Here is a 24297-nt window from a genome sequence, read left to right as displayed (position 1 = left end):
CCTTATATCCAGAATATGCAAAGAGCTCAAAATACTAAAGCCTGAAGGAACCAATCACCCAATTAATAAATGGGCAAAGGAACCAAATTGAGACTTCTCAAAAGTAAAAATGGCCAATGAACACATGAGGAAATGCTAAACATTAAACATCTCTGCCCATAAAGTCAATTAATTTTGTGTTATTTCTACAATATGGAGGATCCCAACTGTTCATTAGTGCTAGTATTTAGGTAGCAAGCCAGTTTTTAACATGGGTAAGTAAAAAGGCTATTATTCTTGGGGAAATGCAACTGTACTAAGGAAGAAAATTTGACCACCACTGTTTATAAGGCAATGGCTGTGACAAGGGTAGAACAATGCTTTAGAAGGGCTAACACTAATCATTTGCTTCAGTAGAACCTGAAATGTGAAATGTTTTTCTAACAACTTACTCAACAAAATACAATTTCTAGAATTATATATTTCCAGAATATTCTATCATCTGTGTACCTGCTGAAATTTGTTATGATTTTTTTAGCAAAAATTTGTGAACAATGGATTATTTAAAAGCCATGGGTTAATATCATTACTATTATATAAGTAGAAAATAATTCAGGCTGTATCATTGTACTATATAAAATTATTTGTGTTTTCACAAACCAATTATATGAAACTATTTATGTGAGCTATAATCTTGCACATAACTCTTTACTTCTAATACCATCCCCCCTCCCCCCAGAATCATTTCTGTTTTCCTCCCTAATGTTTTAGCACTTATAGATCTTTTGGGAAGTTTGTTGTTGTTGTTTTTTACAAATTACACCTTCAAATACATGGTATGTTTTTTAAATTTATTCTTTCTTATAGTGTACTTTTAAGGCTAGATTTATAACTGTAATTGACATCTTCCCTAACTATATGCACATGTTTAAGTAAACTTCCCAAGGAATAGAGGCACTATTGTACTAAAGTATATTAGTATTTTAATACTGGGATAGAGAAATATCAATAATTTGTATATATTTCAGAACTGGAAGGAGTCCTAAAAGATTTAATCAATTCATTACACAACTGATAAAAGACTACTGTACTGTATCTCTTCTATATTCATTTTCTCTAAAAGAAAACTTTTCAGTGTTACAGAATCACTGCATATGATGAGATAGAATATTCTACATTTGGATAATTCTATGTATTAGAAAAGTTTCCTCTTTAAACAGAGAAATGGGAAGGGAAAATAGTAAGTTAAACAATTTTAAAATGCATTTTGAATATGGCTGAAACAGATGATCTGTATCTCTGATAACTGAACACAGAAATCTGTTGAAATTTATCTGGGAATATAATTCAAAAGTGTGGAAATGTAACAATAAAATCACCTTCTGAGGAATTCTGTCATCTGATTGTCTAATGTTTGTCACTAAGTCATTAAAAATTTCACAATATGACAGGGATACACTCAGTTAATAAAAATGCTGATAAGAACTAAGGCTAGAAGAAAGCAGGGAACTCCTTCTCCACTGATATTAGCTCTATTAGCTGGGCTTCTATGGTTACAATTGTTCAATCAGCTCACAATCTACTGCTTGAGCCAAATTGGATCTAAGACTCTTGAACAATAAACTTGGCCTGATAGGAAGTATTCTTAGGGAAACCATGTAGGCAAGCAGTGAAAACTGGTAAATTTTGGAAAATAGTAAGTTATTTAAAAAATTCCATCAGGCACTGAACACTTAAATTGAAAAATTGTAACCTCCTTGTACAACCTTTTGAAATTCAGAAAAAATTAAAATAATTAATTAAAACTATGAAAAGTCCAAGCAATCTTGGGGGAAAAATTCATTTTAATTTCTCACAGAACTGATGTCAAACTCAACAATATAGTATTTGAAATCCACTAAGCTTTTCCTTTTAAAAGTCAGACATTTGTTTATCTCTAATCTGGCAGATCCTCAGTTTGTACAACTTTCCAAAACTGTGTTCTGTAAGTACAAAATAAAATCTTTAAATGGTTAAGTCCCTTCTAAAATGTCAATGCTGTAAAAAGTTATGCTACATTGTTTAGAGAAAGACAAGAAAAATCTGTACATGTTCAATATAGAAAAATGTAATTAGGGCTGGGAAGGTGGCTCCGTGATAGAGTGCTTGCCTTGCATGCCTGAGGCCCTGGGTTCGATTCCTCAGTACCACATAAGCAAAAAGAAAAAAGCTGGAAGTGGCCCTGTGGCTCAAGTGGTAGAGCACTAGCCTTGAGCTGAAGAGCTGAGGGACAGCGCTCAGGCCCCACGACCGGACCCCAAAAAAAAAAAAACCCACAAACAAACAAAAAAAAGACAAATTGTAATTAGTATCAGAGTTAACCACACAAGGAGTTTCATTTTGACATGTAATATGTACATTCTATATACAGTATATGCTAATCAAACTCCCTCACTCCATAGAACTCCCTCACTCTATCACTGTCTCTCATCCTCCTCCCCAAATATTTTCCATCCATCGATGGCTGAATCCACATAAGCAAAAGCCTTCAATGTTAAAAGAAAATAGTAGTTATAGTACATTATTTTTATGAGAATTAAGAAACAGAGAACCACTTTCATAATGGCTAGCACAGTGTTTCATAAATGACAGCTAGTAGTAGCTATGGTAGCACATTTTTATAGTTAGATGCCAAGATTGGTAAGCACTAGAGTAAAAATACAAATGATGAAATTAGTATTTGGTTCCTAAGAAACTCATACCATGGTGAAGCAAATGAACACATAGTTTGATTCACTGTGGATCACAATGATGAAGTAAAAAATTGAAAGTTCTATGTAGACTAACAGAAGTAGTCCAATTAGGAGCAGTGTGTGTTGCATGAAACATTGTGAGATGTAACCCTGTCCTGATTTGCTTAACGTAACTAGTTGATGCTCATTATTCTGACTAAACTGTCAACAGTACCTGTCTGCATTCTTAAAAGTATCCATTTGAAATATGGTATCAGTTTTACTTACAGTATTTTCCTTCAGACAGAAATTCCTTATGGGTTCCTGTCCTGGCATTGTAAGCTCCCTGAGGGCAAAACAATCTTTTCAAATTTCTGTGATACTTTATGGGTTGCATGAAAATACCAGTCAGCTTCTCAGTAATTAAACAGCAATGATGAAGTTAGCAAGATAAAAGCAGTAAAACTACTACAAGGAGTAGCTCTATCTTTATCTTTATCTATTTTTGTGTGGAAGAGAGGGTGCTAGGGTACAATGCAGGCCTCCACTCCTCAACACAGGTTCCACTATAATATCTCATTATTGCCATTCTTGCTTTACACAGGACTCTGGAGCTTAACAGAGCAGGAAAAGTAAGGTAGTATTTGTAAGCTTCACTTCTTAGCAAAATTACAAAAGAAAGAAAAACAAAAAAGTAAAATGCCTATGTTTTAAGCCCAGTTTGGAAACTCAAGTCTAAACAAGTCATATAACACCCTTTAGCAGATTTAGCTGCATGGCATGTAGCCCGTACAGCACCCAGGCTAGAAGGTAGTAACATCTTCAAATTTTTAATAATTTTATCTTTCAATGACTACTTTGTAAATCTGAACAACAGAACATATGCTAACATACGGGAGTTACATACAACCTGTGTATTCCTCACCATTCCTTATTACCCATATAGTGTGCATATAGTGCTATTTTTTTCCATCCTGTCCTCTCCTGTCCTTCTTCCTTCCTTTCCTTCTTCCTCTTACCCTCCTCCTTCCATTCTTCCTTGTTATTGTTGCTGTACTGGGACTCAGGGCCTCATGCTCTCACTTGGTATTTTCTGCTCAAGGTTGGTACCCTACCATTACCTCTGGCTTTTTGCTGGTTATTTGGAGGTAAGGTTCTCCCAGATTTGTCTGCTAGGGCTGGCTTGAATCCTGAGCCTCTTGAGTAGTAAAGATTACAGGAATGAGCCACAATCACCTGGCTCACAGTGCTCTTAAAATTTAATAAGCACAGGATTTCAGTGTGACATTCCAAGCAAATACAAGGTAAGTATATCATGTCTACAACAGGGTACGTGGAGGAACTGGCACTCTAAGCAACCATGCTTTCTGTTTCAACTATATCTTGCTTCAAAAGTAGATAGGAGATAATAGTGTTCTAAGAAATAAGAAGAACAACAAAAATCCTATTGTCTCTTATCATTTCCTTTTATTAGCCAACCATGTCAGTCAAAATTATAACAGAAAAAAAAAAGGGCTGGGAAGGTGGCTCAGTGGTAGAGTGCTTGCCTTGCATGCCTGAGGCCATGGGTTCGATTCCTCAGTACCACATAAGCAAAAAGAAAAAAGCCGGAAGTGCACTGTGGCTCAAGTGGTCGAGTGCTAGCCTTGAGCTGAAGAGCTGGGGGACAGCGCCCAGGCCCAGAGTTCAGGCCCCATGACCAGACCCCTCCCACCCCACTCCCCCAAAAAAGCTACTCTTTCAAGGGAGCTGAGTACATTATACAAGTAATAAGGCATTTCACAAATACCCAATGAAGATGTGAAGAACTGCATTTCAAGTTCTAGTGTCAAAGACAAAAGTGACAGCTACAAAGCATTTCCTATGTAGTTTGGGTTCCATAGTTAACTGATTCAAAGCAAAGACAAGAGAAAAGAAACCTGTATTTGCTAAGCATATTCACTGATTGTTACAGGTAGGCTTTTACAAATAAAAGGCAAAAACAACAATAACAACAACATCACTAGCAATGGTTAGCAGCTGTGAGATGTGAATCCTGATTTTGTACTGGAAATTCAGCACAGCTAATCAACCTTCATCCTTATGTCTGACAGAATTAAACTAAAACATGAACACAGTGAAAGTGAGAGGAAAGTTTCTTTAAAAAGAAATACAACAGAAAAAGAGTGTGTAGCATATACATGGAACAGGGGCACTTTAGTTCATCTTCAGCCATCTGCAAGGGCATAGACACTGACCTTATATTAAATAGGGAAAGTCTGGGTTAGGTAATGATAAGGTAGGCATAAACAGTTCAAGTTACAGGAAGATCAGGTGGCATCAATTACAATCTTAGTAATCTATTGTGTCAGGATGGTCAAGTAAAGCCTTGTTACAGTAAGAGTCACTGATGTGTGACAGATAGTCCAGCTCTTTCTAGATATCAAAATGGCTACAAAGTAACTGCAAGAGAGAATGGTGCAGGAACATGAAGTCTCTCCTAAGTACCAGCCCATGAAGCAGAATCATGGCCCAAGAGTTGGGGAGGTTTATAGAATTACATGTAAACTCAATGGCATCAAGGTTTTATCAACAGGTAAGTTAAAGATCTATTGTTTTAGAACAATTTGGTGACCCATCTTAGGCTGAAATGAAACCTACACAAATTCTTAAGGGATGTAATACTAGGGGGGAAAGACAACACCCCATATTGGGACACTATAACCCTAGTGGACACCATACAGGCTGATCACCTGTAAACTATAAAGTTACAATGCTTTCTTTCAGAGATTAGATGATCTTATTTTCTATTTTGGGTTCCATTTGCATTTCCCATCTCTCATGGCTACCTGCTACTTAACAGCTTCACCTAACTGACCTCATATTCAGCTCCCATCCATCTTTATGAGAAGACTAAGGAAGTTTAACTAGATTGCTTATGTCCTTACCAATAAAACCCTAAGTGTCTACTAACAGTTCCCTGTGGATATTAGATAGACATCTCCTGTCTATGGGTGTTATTAGGCCTACAAGCACTGTATGCTTTATCTCCTGTTAATTAATAAAAAAGCCCCTGTACGTATTTCTAGACTTATCATTAGAAGATATAAATTAGTTAAGCACGGTATCTAATCCTCTTAAAACTTTAAATATATGTATTAATAATTCGACCTCCAGGGTCCTTTTGCTAGAATAGCAAAGGAATTTTTTTAAGGGCTGAACACTCTTTTTTAAACTTCTCTCTTAATTTTCATGGATTTCTTCTTATTTTTTGTTTATGTGGTACTGAGGAATTGAACTCAGGGCTTCATATATGCTAGGTAAGCACTCTACCACTAAGCCACACTCCCAGCCCAAGATATTACTTTTTGAATAATCTGTATTACAGCTAAATCTGTTCTGGTGTTATGAAAGGTTTTCTTTTTTTAAATCATTTCCTTACTTTTAGAAGATTTTCCTAAAAAGGTAGGTAAGGTTATTTACAAGGTATCATCCAGAGGAAAAAGGTACCCAGAACAGAGTTCTGACACTTGGTTGTGCTTCCCATTTCAAGCTTCTTTAACAAGGATCTGACACTTCTGGCCTTTGCTCACTGTATATAAAAACTCAATGAATATAGAAAAGTGACCTAATACATTTTAATATTCCTGAAATGTAGATGCAAATGAAACAAATGAAAATAATACCAAACCTTATATAGAATATGGCTATTCATACATACCTGCCATAAATTAGGCATTGGTTTCCAATAGTAAAATATAAGAATTAAAACAATAGACTAATAAATAATAAATTGTTAGTGGTATTGCTATTTTTGCAATCTGGGTATTTTTTGTTCGTTTTCCTGTCCTGGGGCCTCAACTCATGGCCTGGACACTATCCCTGAGTTTCTTTTGCTCAAAGTTAGTGTTCTACCACTTGAGCCCAATACCTCTTCTGGCTTTTTCTGAGTAGTTCCACTGAAGATAAAGAGTCTCACAGCCTTTCCTGCCCAGGCTGGCTTTGAACTGTAATTCTCAGATCTCATCCTCCTGAGTAGCTAGGATTACAGACATGAGCCTCAATCGCTTGTGCTCTCATCTAGCCTTCACTGTGCTCAATGAAAGTGCTAGAACAATACCCCATTTATTTTAGCCACTTTAAAGTATGCTGCAAGAATATACCCTTCAGGTTTTTACTGGTTACTGGGTAAGAACCTCAAGAATGTCACCTATTCCCATTAGGCCCTATGCCTCCAGAACAAATAAGTAAGATATAGACAGAAAAGGAAGTATGCCCAGGACAGACTTTCTGTCTTTACTAGGGGCATGAGGAAGACTGACAGGCCACTAGGGGAAGTTTGGTTGGGCACAAACCCTGACAGGTTTATGTAACAGAGTTTATGTAACAAAGTTTATGTAACAGAGTTGCATCTGTGCATACTAAGGGTTGCCAGCAACCTGGCTATCCACATGCTCCTCATGAATGGCCTAGAAGAAAGGCTTAAGGCACTGTGGTACCAAGCAATCAAAGGCCTTGTCCTACACACATGTATACCAAGTGAGATCTCTGTTGTGAAGGACAACCTTCCTGGTTATCAGCACTTGGGGCTAGCCATCAGACACCAGGAATTTTATTGGCATCTTTGTTAGTCCCCTTTTGGTCATCTGAGAAGCAGGAAATGGTTATCTTGTAGGCAGATCCAATTTTACCAGTAACCCTGGAAACAATGGAGAACAGTTCTGCCCACTGCTCTGGAAATCGGTGCAACCAGGGGCTCTGTGCTATTTGCCTACTTCGCTCCTTGGCCTGCTGTGGTCCTGCATGGAACTGAGTTTCACAAGACCCTTTCAAAAATAATCATTTCCTATCTCTGGCCTTATTTAAACTTTGTATTCTTATGCTGTGTTTTAAAGCAAAGTGCATATTGCTTATTCTGTGAGAAATAAATCGTTTGTTTCTGAAAAAACAAAACAAAACGGTCCCAAATCACAGGTGTGGCCTGGTTGACCAGTAGCTCTTTGTCTCTGAAGGAATTCGGAGATGATGTCACTTTATCATTGTGACAATTTGTCTGGCAGCGATCTCCTGAGTTTTTGGTAGTTTCCTTGAAAATAATAAGAAGGTAATGCTGTTTGAGGGGTAGTTTGCCCACCATACAAGATACTCATCAGTCAATCTTCTTTCCTGAAGTGCAAAGTAAATGCAAGGTAACTGCAGCAGAGAACATGTCAGACCAAAAGACAAGATACAAAGTTAAAGGCCTTTTAGTTCATCCACAGGGCCCAGCAAAAGGATCTTTTCTGATGCCTTTTCAAAGTTTCTTCAGATAGGGGGTGCAGTTGAAAGAGAAAGATCAAGAGTATTATTATGGCCATATTCAATCTAAGACACTTTATGTAGAAGTAACTATGAGGCCGCTGAACAGATGTAAATACAAATCTACTGCTCTGAGGCAATGTCAAGCAAAGAAATATAAATTTGGAAGCCATTAATGTACCTCAAAGAGCTAAATTTATTTTAGAGGGGGAGAGAGGGATAAGAGAGGGGGAAAGGAAGAGGAGAAACAGAATGGAGATGAAAGAAGGGAGTCTTACACTGAATTGGCATCCTATAATATTTTCAGCTCTTGCACAGAGAGCCAGCAAAAGATTCTTGGAAAAAACAGACAATGAAGTCAGAATAAAACCAGGAGAGTAGGGTCCATGTAAACTAAGGCAAGAAAGTAAGAAACATGAAATGGCCATCTGTGAAGATAATAAATGAGAAGAACAGAGAAAATTTTAGTGGGTTTGAGAACATAGAGATAAATGGAGTCCCTGAACTACAGGAGCCTTTGGAGGGTTACTAACAGAAACTAGAAAGAAGAAAACCTAGAACAAGAAAGTATAACAGGGGGCTGGGAAGGTGGCTCAGTGGTAGAGCGCTTGGCCTTGCATGCTCGATGCCCTGGGTTCAATTCCTCAGCACCACATAAGCAAAAAGAAGAAAAAGCCGGAAGTGGCGCTGTGGCTCAAGTGGTAGAGCGCTAGCCTTGAGCTGAAGAGCTGAGGGACAGTGCCCAGGCCCACAGTTCAGGCCCCGCGACCGAACCCCCCCCCAAAAAAAGAAAGTATAACAGTAGCATTTATTTGTGTCTTTGATAATCTGTAACAAAGCCATACAGACAGGTGAAGTAAATCCTCGTTTGCACCCCAGAACTCATTGCTAAGAATGACATTTTGGTACACGTAAGAAGGAATATGATTCCTACAATAGTTGGCAATGGGGGGGCGGGGGGACACGGGTGTTAACTCACACAGGTTGGCTCTGAGAATAAAGTTAATGTAAAAGCTTAAATAAAAAGTATGGAGGTGATAATAACGAGATGATGAAATTCAGCAGAAAAGAAGGAATAAGTACAAAATAAAAGTTAAAAGGTTAAGTATGTTAGACTTTCATTATTGAAACAAAATACCTAATATAAACAACTTAAAAGGAGGAAAGATTTGTTTTGATTTACAGATTCAGAGGTTTCAGTCTATCAAGACAAGGAAGGTATGGAAGGCAGAGCAGCTTACCTCATTGTAACTAGGAAACAAAGAGAATGCCTATGCTAGGCAAGCTTCCTTCTTCCCTTTTTACTCCATGGAGGCCCCAGCCTACTGGATGGTACTACCCCCATTCAAGGCAGATCTTTCTCCTTATGTGTGTCCTGTTGTAAAAGGCCCTGACAGAATCCAAAAGTATGGGTTACTAATCTTTTAGGTCCTTCACAATTCAATCAAGTTGTACAATCAAGATAACCCTCACCCAGTTCCAGAAGTCAGCTGGAACACCAATCCCTGAGCATATCCTTAAAGAGGATTGTGGGTCCCTGGTTATCTTCTCTTTTCTCTTTTGCATCCCAGACATGAAGCAAATAGCTGTACTCCAGCATGCACTCACTGTCTTGTTTTGTTGTCTCACCACAAGACCAAAGCACCAGGGCCAATTGACCACATGCTGGATTCTACAAAACTGTGAGCCAAAATAAACCTTTTCTCTTCATAAGCTAACTCAAGCATTTTTTTGTTTTGTTTTGTTTTTCGGGTCTGGTCATGGGGCTTGAACTCTGGGCCTGGACGCTGTCCCTCAGCTCTTCAGCTCAAGGCTAGCGCTCTACCACTTGAGCCACAGCGCCACTTCCAGCTTTTTTTTTTTCTCTTTGCTTATGTGGTGCTGAGGAATGGAACCCAGGGCCTCAGGCTTGCAAGGCAAGCACTCTACCACTGAGCCACCTTCCCAGCCCCTCAAGTATTTATTATAAGAGAAAGCTGCCTAATAGAGGTATGGTATGAAAAAGTCACTAAATCATAAAGAAAAACACACAAACATTTGGAAACATTCCTTCTTTCTTTCCTTCTTTTGGGCCAGGAAGTAGAAATTGAGATAGACTTATACAACGAAGCCTCTGCTTGAAGGTCCTGATAAGTTGTTATGGAACAAAAGAGTGAAGGGAAAGTTTAGAGAAAGATTACAGGTAGGAAAAAACACATTTCCTCGTGTTTTTGCAATATACCTATGTCCATCAAGTAAAAACTGCTCAATGAATCTGTATTAAACTTAGAACACATGGACAATGAATTTTTGGTCATAGAGGGACCTAAACAAATATGTTTGTCCACAAAGGTTCTTAAGAGATGAGTTCTCCCAAACAGACCAGCTCTCTTATATAGACCAGATTTTCTAAAGCAAAGCAAGGGAATAATACCAGAAAGATCCGGTTCCCAAAAATAAATAACAGCTAAATGCACTCAATCAGACTGAAAACTTGATAAGGGCACAGATTTTTATTTAATTTATTAAATGCTATACCCAACAACCCATTAGTCTGTCACATATTACATGTATTTGCTGAATATCTGGGAGTATAGACAGGATTAGACAAAGGAAATAGATACCCATGCAAAAATACTGAAAAACTAAATCTTAATTAAGAGTAATTTTTTTAAATAAACTTCTGTGGGTTTTTTTGGGAACAGGGTCTATGAAGCTCAGGATGGCCTGGTATTTGAATTACCCTGTCTCGGCTTCCCAAGTGATGGGATTGTACAGATATGTGCCACCAATCTTGATTATAATTAAGCTTTAATCATCAACACTGAGGTCCTCCTGATTTCAAAGTGGACATTCTTTTGCTATCCCACATTAATCCACATTAACCCACTTCTACTAGAGCACTGATGCTAAAGATATAAACAGCTTACTACCTCCCAACAAATGTTAGAAGTTCAAATTAATTCATAGCAGATATTCATTGAATGATAATGAACTCCCTATCAGCAGCTTCCCTTTTAAAAACAACAAAACCTCTGGACTATTGTGATATATGTGCTCTCGAATTATTTTTCTTTTAGATATGTTTCTTCTTTGTTTGATAACTGTTATTTCTTTTGTGAGTGAATATATATGTGTGTGTAGGAGAAACAGGGTTTGAACTCAGGAACCTGTATACACCAAGCAGGTGCTCTACTACGTGAGCCAAACTTTCTCCTCCAGCCCTTCTCCTTGCTTTGTTTGGCAAAACTAGGATATGAACTCAGGGCCTTGTGCATTGTTGGTTTGCTTATAGCTGGTTTTCTACCACTTAAAGCCTTGCCTCCAGCCTGGCATTTATTCATTTGGGAGGAGTCTGTGGACTTTACTGCCAGTTCTGCTTCTGAACCTCAATCCTCTGACCTCAGCCTCCTGAGTAGTGAGAATTACAGTTGTGAGGCTCCAGCACCTAGCTCACCCAGTTTCCTTAATCCCCACTTTTAGATGTTATAATAATAATATACTAATAACCCACACAGCAGCATATAACAGTTTCAGTTCTAAGAATGGTTCATGCTCAATAGCTACATCACCATGACCATGTCAAACTTGTGTTTCTCAGGTTTTCATCGTAAATGAGAGTAAAAAGCTCATCAACCTCATGTAGTTATTGACAACTGTGAAATAATATATTTAAAATGCTTAAAGTAATGTTTGGCTTATACTGAGCATCAAGTAAGTAATCTGGATTTTTATTAACTTTACTGATTCATCTAATCTAATTGCTAACTGCATTGCCTTGACTGCAATATTCTTCAGCACAGGCTTTAACTTAGTAGAACCACCTTTTATTAAAGCATTTATTGAGAAAGTGTTTTCTTTATTTTCTATTTAAGGAAATTTCTAATTTACAAAGGACTGTAAGACCTGTATGGTTATTAAACAAATACTTTCATTATATAGAAGTGAATGTTTTGCACATAATTGAATTTCCTCCATTTTTTACTGCTTCACTTATACTAATGCTTTGCATAACTGCAAACATTTTAGAAGTTCCATGAAAAAAAAAAGTTTCTAATATACTACAAAGCCTACAATAGAACTTAAAATATAGCTGTTTGTCTCATTCTATACATTCTTCATCATTTCAGTTACTTTAATAGTTAAGTATTTAAGAGCTACTACAACTTCAGCTGCCTCATTTTCTTAGGCTTGAGGACATGTTAATATATAGCTATTTAAGAAAGTAAGGTTACTATTACGTCATTAAAGCTTTAGAAAAGCAGTAACACTTATTTTAGCTAATCGAAAACTTTTTTAACTAGTTGGAATGGTAAGAAAAAAGAAATCATGTTGGTTAAAATAACGTTCAGATGGTAATCAAGTTTGTCTCAAGCTAATTAAGTTATTTACCCATTTAAGGTAGCCATTCAAATGCCATGACATTCTGTATACTTGTTAGTGTCATTACTAAAAATACTGAGATGATTTCTACATATACCAGGTTTGTTTGGTGTTTAATAACAATACCAAGTTTGGTGGAAAAAATTCAAAATCACTTATACTATCATACCATACTTAAAAGAATAGCACAAAAATTCTGGCAAAAAGGCTCAATCTGAAGTATATGTGTATGTTCACCAAGCATCATTACAATACTGTGTATGAAGCTTTTATTTACTGAAGACACTGTTAAATCAAAAGCGGTAAGTCTACTAACAGAAGAGCAGAAAAATTAAGTATGGCACACATAGACAACAGAATAATGCTCAATAGTAAGAAATGTCATTAACTTGGAAGACCCTCACAGACAATAAATGAGAAGTAAAAGAAATCAAACACAAACCAGGAATAATCAGGTTCTATTTACACAGACTTTATGAAACAGACAAAACTTACCTATGTTGATAGAAACCTGAATAGTATTAACTTTGAGTTAGAGAACCAATAGAGTACAGACATCTGGCAATGGTTTGATTATTTGAGCCCTGGTTTCAGAAGTATATATATTTGTAAAAATCCCACTATACTATAAACAGACGTCAGTAAAAAGGGTGTTTTTTTCAATTGTTAATTTGGCTTGAAAATTTGGAAAACTCTGTTGGGAGGTAAAGATTGGAAGAACTGTGATTAGAAGAAAACATTTATCCCCCACAAAAATGTTAACAATGTTAACAACATCCAATCTCAACCAATAAACCAGAGAGAGGATCTCTAAATTAAAATTTTTATAGACATACAACCTATCTGCATTTGATGTAAATTAAATAACTATTATGAGAAAAAATGAAAATATGATCATAAAGACAAGTTAACAAAACATTTTTACTATATTAGAAGCAAAACAAATTTTGACAAGTTTCTATAGAATTGTATTACATGGCAGTACCTCCTTCCTTTCTTCTTCAAAATATTTGGCCAGATGACAAAAAGAAACATTACAAATACTTATTTTGGTAAGAGGATAAGTAGAGATGGGAAAGAATGAGAGATGGTGGAAGATAAGATACTAATAAAGATGCATTGTAGTGTAATGCCCAGAGACTTGGAGCGCCTGAAAAGACTACCAGGGACCAAAGATCAATGCAAGCGGCAATGAGTCGTTTATTGACGAGCTCAAGCATGGAACCCTCTGTGCACTGATGTCCGAGTGCAGAGAGAGGCCCCCAGCACAGTGTTACTGCACTTTTTATATGTTCTTTGGTAGGGGTAAGGCCTCAGTATGTATTGGCAACGAATCAATACACCACGCAGGAAATTTAAATCATAATTCTAGCATATGATTGGCACAATACAAAGGGAGAAAAGGGCTGGGGCTGATAATTGGTTGGGCTAGCAGACTAAACCAAATGGCCACTATCTCTGATCCTGGGCCTGGGTGGGAGTGGTTGCCAAACTGCCACTATCTCTATCTCTGATCTGGGCCTGGGGAAAGTGGTTACCAGATAGCTACTATCTCAACCCCAGGCCTGGGTGGGAGGGGTTACCAAAAGGCTACTATCTCTGATCCCAGGCCTGGGTGGGAGGTCTGGAATGTGTTAACTTCAGCTCCAGATCCGGGAGTGTTGGGGGCTCCAGGGCAGGTAGAATAGCAGCTGCATTCTTCAAGCAGGTCTAATACAAAATGGCAAATACAGGTCTATCTGTATAGAAGACATAAATTCTCAGTAGACATAAATTGACATTCTGAATTGAAATATTTTGCATAAAAATATAAACAGCCGGGCACTGGTGGCTCACGCCTGTAATCCTAGCTACTCAGGAGGCTGAGATCTGAGGATCGCGGTTCAAAGCCAGCCCGGGCAGGAAAGACCGTGAGACTCCTATCTCCAATAAACCACCAGAAAATTGGAAGTGGCGCTGTAGCTCAAGTGGTAGAGTGCTCGCCTTGAGCTGAAGAGCTGAGGGACAGCACCCAGGCCCAGAGTTCAAGCCCCACGACCGACAAAAAAATATATATATATATAGTAAATAAACAATATAATTTTTTAAAGGATCCAGGCGCTGGTGGCTCATGCCTAGAATCTTGGCTACTCAGGAGGCTGAGATCTGAGGATCAAGGTTCAAAGCCAGCCCCGGGAGGAAAAGGCTTTGTGAAACTCATGTATGTCTCCAATAAAACACCAGAAAACCGGAAGTGGTGCTGTGGTTCCAGTGGTGGAGCACCAGCCTTAAACTAAAGAGTTGAGGGACAATGCCCAGGCTCAGAGTGTGAGCCCCATGACTGACAAAAAACTTAAAATTAGAAAAGAATGAAGAATGTCCCTGGTAAGAGCATTTTATCATGGCTTTTATTTCTTTGCAAGATGGATAATAAGATATTTATGAGATGCCATTTCACTCTTATTAGAATAGCAAATATTATAAAGACAACAAGTAATGTTGATGAAGGTATGAGAAAAAGAACTACACTGCTTGTGGCAAGGTAGACATAATGGAAAACAGCATAGAGACGCCTACAGAAACTGAAAGTAAACTACCAGAGAAGGCAGCAATTTTCCTTTGAAGTATCTACTCAAAACCCTCCTCCTCACATGGTATTAGCCCTGTTTTCACTGTATTTGATGTTAGTATAATTTGGGGAGAAGAAGGGATACAGGTGGACCCATTGCAACAATGAGATGTACAAGATGCTATGTTGAAAAACGAACTTTACAACTTCCACGGGGAGGGGGTAGTATAGTTGTGGAGATGGGAGGGCAGGGATGGTAAGGGAAAAACAGAGGAGGAGGCAACAATGCTTGATAAGAAATGTTCTCATTACATTTCTCATGTAATTGTAACTCCTCTGTACGGTATTTTCACAATAAAAAACCTTATTAAGATTTTTTAGAAAATGAAATCACCACCTCATCAAGATCTGCACTCCCATGTTCATTATACACAATATGCAAGAGCTGGAAACAACTTGTATGTGGCAACAAATGAAGAAAATATAATAGACACAGGAATATCCTTCAGCCTTTAAAAGTATTTTCAATTTGCTACAAAATGGATGAGCCACAGGCATTTATATTAAATGAAATAATCAAAAGAAAATAAACAAATCTAGTGGGCTAATGTACAAAAAAAGTGTTATAGAACTAACTATTGGGAATTTTTGTTAGGTAATTCTTAGCTGCTCTTGTAATACATAAAAAAGTAACTATGTTAGAAGATTAAGGTTTATGTATTTCACCATAGTAGCTGTATTACTAGGTATTATGTGTAAGGTCCACTCCTGGATGGCCAGCAGGCTCCACCCTCCTCACAGCAAAGTCTCCACCCAGTACCTGCGTTACCTAGGCAACTGGGACACCTGGAAGAGGTCACATCTGCATCCGCTGAGGTCACATCTGAATTTGATGTGGCCACACCTTTCCCCGCCCATACCCTACATAAGGCCTAGCCCAGGCCCAGAGGCTCTCTTGCTCTTTTCTAGCTCTCTGCTCTCTCTCGGCTCTAGCTCTTTCCTCTCTTTCCCAGCCACGTGGAGTGCCAACCTTGCCTGGTCCCAGCAGGTCTACTGAATAAACCTACCCCTTACCTGAATACCACGTGAGTGCTACTGTTCTCACTCGGCAACCTCTTTTTAAAAACCTAACATTATGTAGCCCATAATGTCATGTTACAAAGTTCAAACGTACACAGTTACTAGGTATTATGTATCCCATAATGTCATGTTATAATGTTCCAAAGTACACAGTAAGATTAATATTGAAAACTAGGCACTGGTGGCTCACAACTGCAATCCTAGAAGCTGAGAGCTAAGGATTACGACTAGAAGGCAGACTGGGCACGAACAGCCCATAAGACTCTTACCTCCAATTAACCACTAAAAAGCCAGAAGTGGAAGAACAACCACCTTGTGGTATTCTAAAGGACAGTGCCCAGGCCCTGAATTCAAACCTCAGTGTACACAAGGGGGTGGATGGGGAGGGGAGCAAGTGAGAGCACACGAAGGCGCCAGCCAGAGAGAGACAGAGACAGACAGAGACAGAAACAGAGAGAAACAAAAAAAAAAGAATTTTAAAATAAAAAACTATTTACAGACAAAATGGTATGATCTTAGCATTTGTTTCAAAATAATAAAGGGAAAGTCAAGGTATAGCCAAAACAAGATTAGGTATGAGTTGATCATTTTTGAGGCTGTATTATACATTTGAAATTTTCCACAGAAAGTTTATAAAATAAAAATTTTAATATCTGAACTAAAATTTCATATATACAGTATATTCTGAAAATCCCCAAAGACTTACGATCTCATAATAAAAGTTATGTAAATTACAATGTTAATAACTCTTTAAGATAGGTTATTTATAATGTAACCATAACAATTTAGTTTCAGAGACAATTTTCAGCATTCTTGGGTCTTCTGAAATGCATTTGAAAAGCTATTACTACACCTCATGGCTATTATTAGCTTCTAGATGGTTTTCAGGAAACTCAAAACAACCTTGCTGGAGAAAATAAGTATTACATTTATTTTCTTTTCCTATTTGAATAGGAGAAAAGGCTTATTATTTACTTTAACTCACAGTTTCAGTGGTTTCAGTCTAGGGTCACTCTGAGTCTGCAGTGACACATAAGGGGTTGGTGAAGAGGCCTATTTACTTCATGGTGGCTAGGAACTAATTAGGAACAGAGAAAGAGGAGATGCTAGGACTTTCAAATATTCCCTTCAGGAATTCTCCAAATGACCTAACCAGTCCACTAAGTTCTACATCTACCTTCTACCAATACCACCACAAGCTGGAACCAAACCTTCCACACATGGGCTTTTGTGGGGAATGTTTAAGATCTAAACTATAACAGTTACAGCACTAACAATTATCTGATGATAGGAGAAAAAGAAAACAAAAAACAGATGTGTTGGCCTTAGATTTTCCTCTCCTCAAAAGGATAAACATGTACAATCTGAGTTCAGTCATTTCGGCTGTAAGTTTCACTACTACATACCTCTGCTCAAACTCACTAGTTTTCTAAATTTATTTCATTTTCAGATTTCATGCCTGTAACAGGCTGTTCTCTTGAACTAATGTATTCCTTAAAACTACCAAGGCTTCTTTCTATATGTATCTGGGTCAAATGTTAAAACATAGTCATTTCTGAAGACTCCTTTAAGGTACAATCTTGTATTTTTAAACTTCATAGATGAATACTTTGCTCCAAGGAAGTGAGATGATCTATACAGAAAGGCATGTTTGAATATTCTTTCAACACATACTTGTAGATAAATGACTATTTCCACATCATTATATATCTGGAAGATCATTAACATAAATATACAACTAACATGGCAACTTATCAGGTTTTTTAAAAGGGGGTGGAATTTTACCTTTTCAGTTGGAAGTGGTTTAGCAGACTTTTCTGGCTCCTTTTCTCTCTTTTTCTCTTCCTTTTTTTTTTCCTTTTCTTTCTAAAACACAGTCCCAAACTTTGATAAGCTTAGTAATTTTTAAAATATGTAATTTTAAATTCATTTTTATTAGTTTTAATCATTTGAGAAAAAACATATCCAACATTTACAATACCCATGTTCAACCGAAATATAAAGCACACAAATTTGTTACATGTTGACAACATAAAAAAACCTCAAAAATATATAAGATAATTTAGAACCTCTCACATTTTACTATTCTGTGTTTATTTTAAAATAAGAACTCCATTCAACAATTTTTCACAACATCCAGACATAAGGCTATGCTTCCTAAAAGTACCCAAAATTTTGAACATTGAATAAGAAAAATAAAATTCACCAAACAGAATTCCTTACCATGTAAATGTAGACACAATATAGTAGGTAGACATGGGAAAGGGAAGATGATATAGAAAATAATTTTAATTTAAAAAATCACAACAAATTGAAGAGCTATTATCATAGTTTAGTGCTTTTTTTTTTTTTTAAACAGCCGGGTGCTGTCGAGTAGGCTGAGCTCTGAGGATTGTGGTTCAAATACAGCCTGGGCAGAAAAGTCTGAGATTCTTATTACCAACTAACACAAAAAGCCCTAAGTGAAGCCATGCTCAAGTGATAAAGCACTAGCTCTGAGCACAAAAGTTCAGGGATAGTGCTGAGGTCCTGAGTTCAAGCCTCTAAAACACCAGTGCGTGCACGTGAACACACACACAATGATTTTCTTACAAAAAAAATTTTAAAAGTTGGTTCCTGGGTACTGGAAGCAACTGACTAGCATGGGACAGTTGAGGCACACTATATTATGATATTGTCAGGTTTGAGAAAGCCTCGGTATAGTCATAAATCAAACAACAACAAAAATAAACAGAACACAGAATTTCTAGAATGTGTGTAAAAAGGTAGTTTATATTTACAGATTTTCCATATTAATATTCTCTAAGTCATCTCTTGCAAGAATACTTTTTCAGGAACAAAAGTTACCAAAATTGACTTTCTGAATATCTAACGTGCTAAAATCTAAAGTGCAACCTGTATTCATTAAGCTATCAAATGTGCGTATGTAAAAACTGGCATTATCATGAGCATTATAAACATGAACAAAATCTAGCACAAAAATTATCAACAAAGCTAAGCATTTATCAAAAATTTAGTTTTGCATTTATTCCAGGCCTATGAGTCTGGAAAGAACAAAAATGTGAACCTTAATGGATAAATACAAACATTACCTATTGCTGATCCACTATAACTCAAATCAAACCTTCACTTCCCAAACACAACTACCACTCAAGAGTTTTCTTTTTTTTCTTTTTTTTTTGGGTCGGGTCGTGGGGCCTGAACTCTGGGCCTGGGCGCTGTCCCTCAGCTCTTCAGCTCAAGGCTAGCGCTCTACCACTTGAGCCACAGCGCCACTTCCGGCTTTTTTCTTTTTGCTTATGTGGTGTTGAGGAAACGATCCCAGGGCCTTGAGCATGCAAGGCAAGCGCTCTACCACTGACCCACCTTCCCAGCCCCCTCAGAGTTTTCTTATTGTCTAATTTAATCTTTGCACAAACAGTCTGGAATAACTGTCAGTAATGTCCTGCTAAAAATGAAGAAATACAATCTGAAGTAAAGTAATGGGCAACACCATAGCTAATCAGTATCCTTTCTCAAAAGCTAAGTAACCCCTAACACTTAAGGCTCTGCTATCCACCCAAGTGAATATGTGCAAAAATCTTTTACATATTATATTTCCTAGATATTATTGAAGTTTAGTGACAAAGGCAATGCAATAGAACATTCTTACTAGTATGTTGAGGGTAAGTTGCTTTATAGTGAATTAAAGCAGATGGTTAATGCTATCAGCGAATATGGTATGTTCAAGCTAAATCCCCAATGTGATGGTAAGAATAAGCAGGGCCTTTGAGAGATAATTATGTCATGAGAGGAAACCTCTATGACAGGGATTAGTGTTTCTAAAATGAGGCCCCAAAGAGAATCCTTGCCCATTTTCACCATGTGAGGTCACAGCAAAAAGGTGCTATTGTAAGAACAAGGAAGTAAAACATCATGATACATAGAGTCTGGCAGATTCTTGATCTTGGACTTGGCAGCCTCTCCGTAACTGTGAAAAACAAATGTCCGTTATTAGCTACTCCACTTATGGTATTTTGCTAGAGCTGCCTGCAGAAACAAAAAAACTACTATCCTAACTGGGAAAAGAGTCTGATTTCATAATCATTATAACAGGTGGACAATATAAAAATCACCAAAAGAAAAATCACTTAGCTACATTTAACAAGGGAAACCACAATTTCATGTTAATATTGGAATTTCCACTAACAAAACATGGCTGTCATCTATTCTGCTGTCAGACATAGTTATGGTACAGTCTCTGAAGTAACATTGATAGTATTATCTCTAAACTCAAGATTATACAGTTTAACCTAGCTACTGAATCAAAAACTGCTAACGAATCAAAGACTTCTAGAAATTAAATTTTTCACAGCAAGAACAAACTACAGCAGAACCTGGTAATATAGAAACGTAATTTCTGAAATTCAGTTGCTCTCTATATAATAGTATAAAATGGTAAGTCTTCTCAAAAACTGATATAAAAATACAAGTCCTATCAGACAAAGCATACATTATATACCATGTAGTTTCTATTAGATACTATAATTAATCTATACTTGAATAATTAAAGCCAGTCTACAAAAGTTTTAAGTGCTCCAAAAAGTCGTGATAGGCCAGGCATTGGTGGTTTACACCTGTAATCCTGGCTACTCAGAAGGCTGAGATTTGAGGACTCCAGTTCAAAGCCAGCCCAGGCAGAGAAGTCCATGAAATTTATTACCTCCAATTAACTACTGAAAAACTCAGAAATGGCACTGTGGCTTAAAGTAATAGAGCACTAGCTTTGAGCACAAAAGCTCAGGGACAGCAGTGTCCAGGCTAAGCACATGCGCGTGCGTACGCACACACACATACACATACATACACACACACACACACTACACAAAAAATTGTGAGCATATTTGTACTTTTACACTTATATTTACTTAGTCACATATAACACTATCACATAAAAATTATGCAGAAATAGAAAATTTTAAAATAGCCAAAAAAGGAATTAATAAATATTATAAATGGACTTTCTAGAGATGAGAATGTAACTCAGTGGTAGAGCACTTACTTGCACAGCTGGTACAAGGGGCCTTGATTTGATTGGAAGCACTAGGTAGGGATATAGACACTTGACTTTAGAGACCACTAAATTAGATAATTGCTTTCTCAGACTTTGATTACATAAAATAATGAGAAGACAAAATTTGAAAATATCAGAATTGCCTTGGGCACATTTACACTTTCTGAAGACACCTCTAACACTTTTTCAGCAAGCTGAGGACCTACATAATCTACAGTCTAATCAACCTAACAATTTCCTTTTCAACCCTTTGTATTGTGCTCTAAAACTCTCTTCATACTCTTCTCACACACTTCCCTTCTCTGCTTATAACTCACAAGGATCAAGTATTCTCACATTTATATTCTCATGTCCTTTCGCTTGATACTCAAAATACTTTTCAGGGTCCTCTACACATCTACATGTTCCACAACTACCTCATATTCAGTATATCTACCTTTTTAATCACTTTTTTTACTCATTGAATTTTCCCAGGGTAAGGAGAAGGAAAGGGGGAGTCAGATGTGTTACAAAATGATTACAAAATTGGGAAAGAAGTACTCCAGTACAGAAAAACTGACTATGAAATAAGGACCCAAAGGCTTAATTTCCTGCAGTTCAAGAAAGAGATCAAGGATAGAACACACTTTCCCATCTATGTCCTTCCTCATTAAGTCAAGATTTCTCATAAAGCTTTGACTTCTAGCAATAAGTACAGTTACATTTGTCTGCCTCTTACTAAGCAATCTTGTGGCAACTTTGATGTAAGACTTAAATAAACATTCATAGTCCTTTCCTAGTCTCCTGATCTCACTTTCCACTTGGAAGTCCCCAATTGCTTCTCTGTAGGATTAGAGCATAAGTAGGTGTGATCATCCAAATGCAGCAATGTCATATTTGGCAAGAATCATACGAAGATGATTTGGACTCCTTTTCTCCAACTTCTGTCCTTTTTGTTTTTAACATAGAGTATCACTATGTATCCTATGCAAGCCTACAACTCATTGCCTCAGCATCCCAAATCTAGGGATTCTAAGTGATACCATCATCTATGGAGATGGTCAAGGCAGAAACTGAGAGTCACAAGTGGTCCAAGTACCTCCACAGTTCACTAATTGTTAAATCATAGAGAGCTCTCAAAACTATGCTTTCAGCCAGGTGCCAGTAGCTCACGCCTGTAATCCTAGCTACTCAGGAGGCTGAGATCTGAGGATCATGGTTTGATGCCAGCCAGGGAAGGAAAGTCCATGAGACTCTTATCTCCAATGTAACCACCAGGAAAAACAAAACAAAAACACACACAAAAAAAAGTTAGTGGCACTGTGGCTCAAGTGGTAGAGCACTTGCCTTGAACTGCAGAGCTCAGGGACAGCACCCAGGCCCAGAGTTCAAGCCCCATACCTGACCAAAGTAAAAACCACCACCACCAACTGTGCTTTCCTTTTCATTCTCTCTGCTTACATTTTAGTGTTATTTTATTCCTAGATAAAGCCTGATTCTCAAAACTTTTCCTCAACAATTACCATAAAATTGACTAGCCATGGAACTAGTAAAGCAGTATCATAACATGAAAATCTAATCCTATTATAACTTTCTCCTCTTAAAACTCATCACTAAAATGTGTGTCTTCAAAATAAAGACCAGAATCCATCAATGGGTCTTCAAGAACGCTCTGCCCTCACTTTTTCATTAGTATGTAAGCTCTATGACAGGAGAGTTGTATTTTACTTGTCCTCGTGTCTCTCGTGCCTATAAAATGGAGAAGGAAGTATTCTAATACAGAAAAATGATCAATAAGTAGACATGAAAGCAAGAAACCAGGGGCTCATGCCTATACTCCTAGCTACTCAGGAGGCTGAGATCTGAGGACTGTGGTTCTAAGTCAGTAGGGCAGAAAAGTTCATGACTCTCATCTCTAATTAAGCACCAAAAAAGCCAGAAGTGTAGTGTGGCTCAAGTGGTACCAGAGATAGCCTTGAGCAAAAAAAGTTCAGTGTTAGTGCCTAGGCCCTAAGCCCAAGCTCCAGAACCAGCACTAAAAAAAAAAAATTAAAAAAAAATAGACACAGGAAAGAACAGTTGAAAAATGCCTCAAACTAATGTATTAGGGTCAATACAAAAAAAAAAAAAAAGCTAAGAGTCCCAAAGGATATTAAATCTCTTATATATCTATAGGGGAGACTTTTAAAAACACATAACAGCCCTCCCTACATTCAAAATGTATTCTAATCATCACCATTATAGATTCTATATTTTGGACAACATGCATTCAATTTGCATTAAATTATAACTATGGCATAAGAAAATATTTTTTAAAATCCACTACATTCAACACATTCAGAACTAGGGTCATTAAAAACACATACTACTACAATGTCCCCAAATTATGGCCTATTATGAAAGGAAGCTTATCACTGAGCAACACAAATGCTAATGGTTAAAACATTATTATACCTCCAATCTGTTTTTCTCAGCAGCAGCTTGCAGAGAAGAAGATACCAAAGGCTGAAGAGGAGCGTCAGAGGAGGCAATCTGTAGGGCACAGACACAAAGTCAGGAGAAGAAGGAAGGAAGGGAAAGAGAGAGGGAAGGAGAGAGGGAGGGAAAAGATCAGAACTGATGGCCACAGGGAAGAAACAGTCATGCTTTTGGGACATAAAAGCATGTTAACAAAGGAAAGTAATACATCAAGAAGGAAGTAATATTGGTTGTAATTTTTTTGTAAATTTCCACCTGAACTTTATAAAAGTCCTTAGTCCAGAAAAATGTATTATTTAAAATGGATTTTACTAGGTTGTAAAATGGAAAGCATACCAGATCATACCCAAAGATCATACCAAAGTATGAAAACTATTTAAGCGTTTCTCATAGTTCATTTCAAGTCAATGTTACTACTAAATTACTAATGCTCTGAAGCATGAAAGAAACATTGTACAAAGTATCAGGGTAAAGCAGTTTTTACTGATAACTTTTAAGATGCAAATGAAACAGCCAAAATAAAATTATGAATTAAAATTTTAATCAACTGTTTAGGAAAACAAAAGGAACAGCAAAAAAGCAGTGGATTAATGTAATGGGTAAGCAACATATACTTATGAAGCAATTGATACACTTCCTTCTTTTAAGATCGGCAGCAAACACCATTTCTAGTGCTGTACTTGCTGAACTGCCCCAAGTATTATGACACAGTTATAAAAGCAGTAGAGGCAATTTAGACACTAAAATGTTTTTCATCTAAAAGCTTTTTTACATATCTCCCTACCCACTTTCTACATGCAAAGTTGATCACTTTTTTTTTTTGGGGGGGG

General features: G+C 37.2%; 1 protein-coding gene across 3 annotated transcripts in view; it reads right to left on the bottom strand.

The window, feature by feature from the left end:
- The window catches only part of Smap1 (small ArfGAP 1), a 128163-nt gene that overhangs the window by 32357 nt on the left and 71509 nt on the right, over positions 1–24297 (bottom strand). For 2 of the 3 annotated variants that reach the window (XM_013033622.1, XM_013033625.1), the window contains 2 exons: positions 23444–23521; positions 17743–17823 (listed from right to left, as the gene is read on the bottom strand). In XM_013033622.1, the coding sequence (XP_012889076.1) occupies positions 17743–17823; positions 23444–23521 (159 nt within the window). The remainder of the gene's footprint in view (positions 1–17742; positions 17824–23443; positions 23522–24297) is intronic. The other variant, XM_013033624.1, reaches the window with a different exon arrangement.

Source organism: Dipodomys ordii, unplaced genomic scaffold, assembly GCF_000151885.1.
Source record: "Dipodomys ordii isolate 6190 unplaced genomic scaffold, Dord_2.0 Scaffold172, whole genome shotgun sequence".
In the NCBI taxonomy this organism is placed as follows: Eukaryota; Metazoa; Chordata; class Mammalia; order Rodentia; family Heteromyidae; genus Dipodomys; species Dipodomys ordii.
This window is presented reverse-complemented; position numbering and strand designations above follow the sequence as displayed.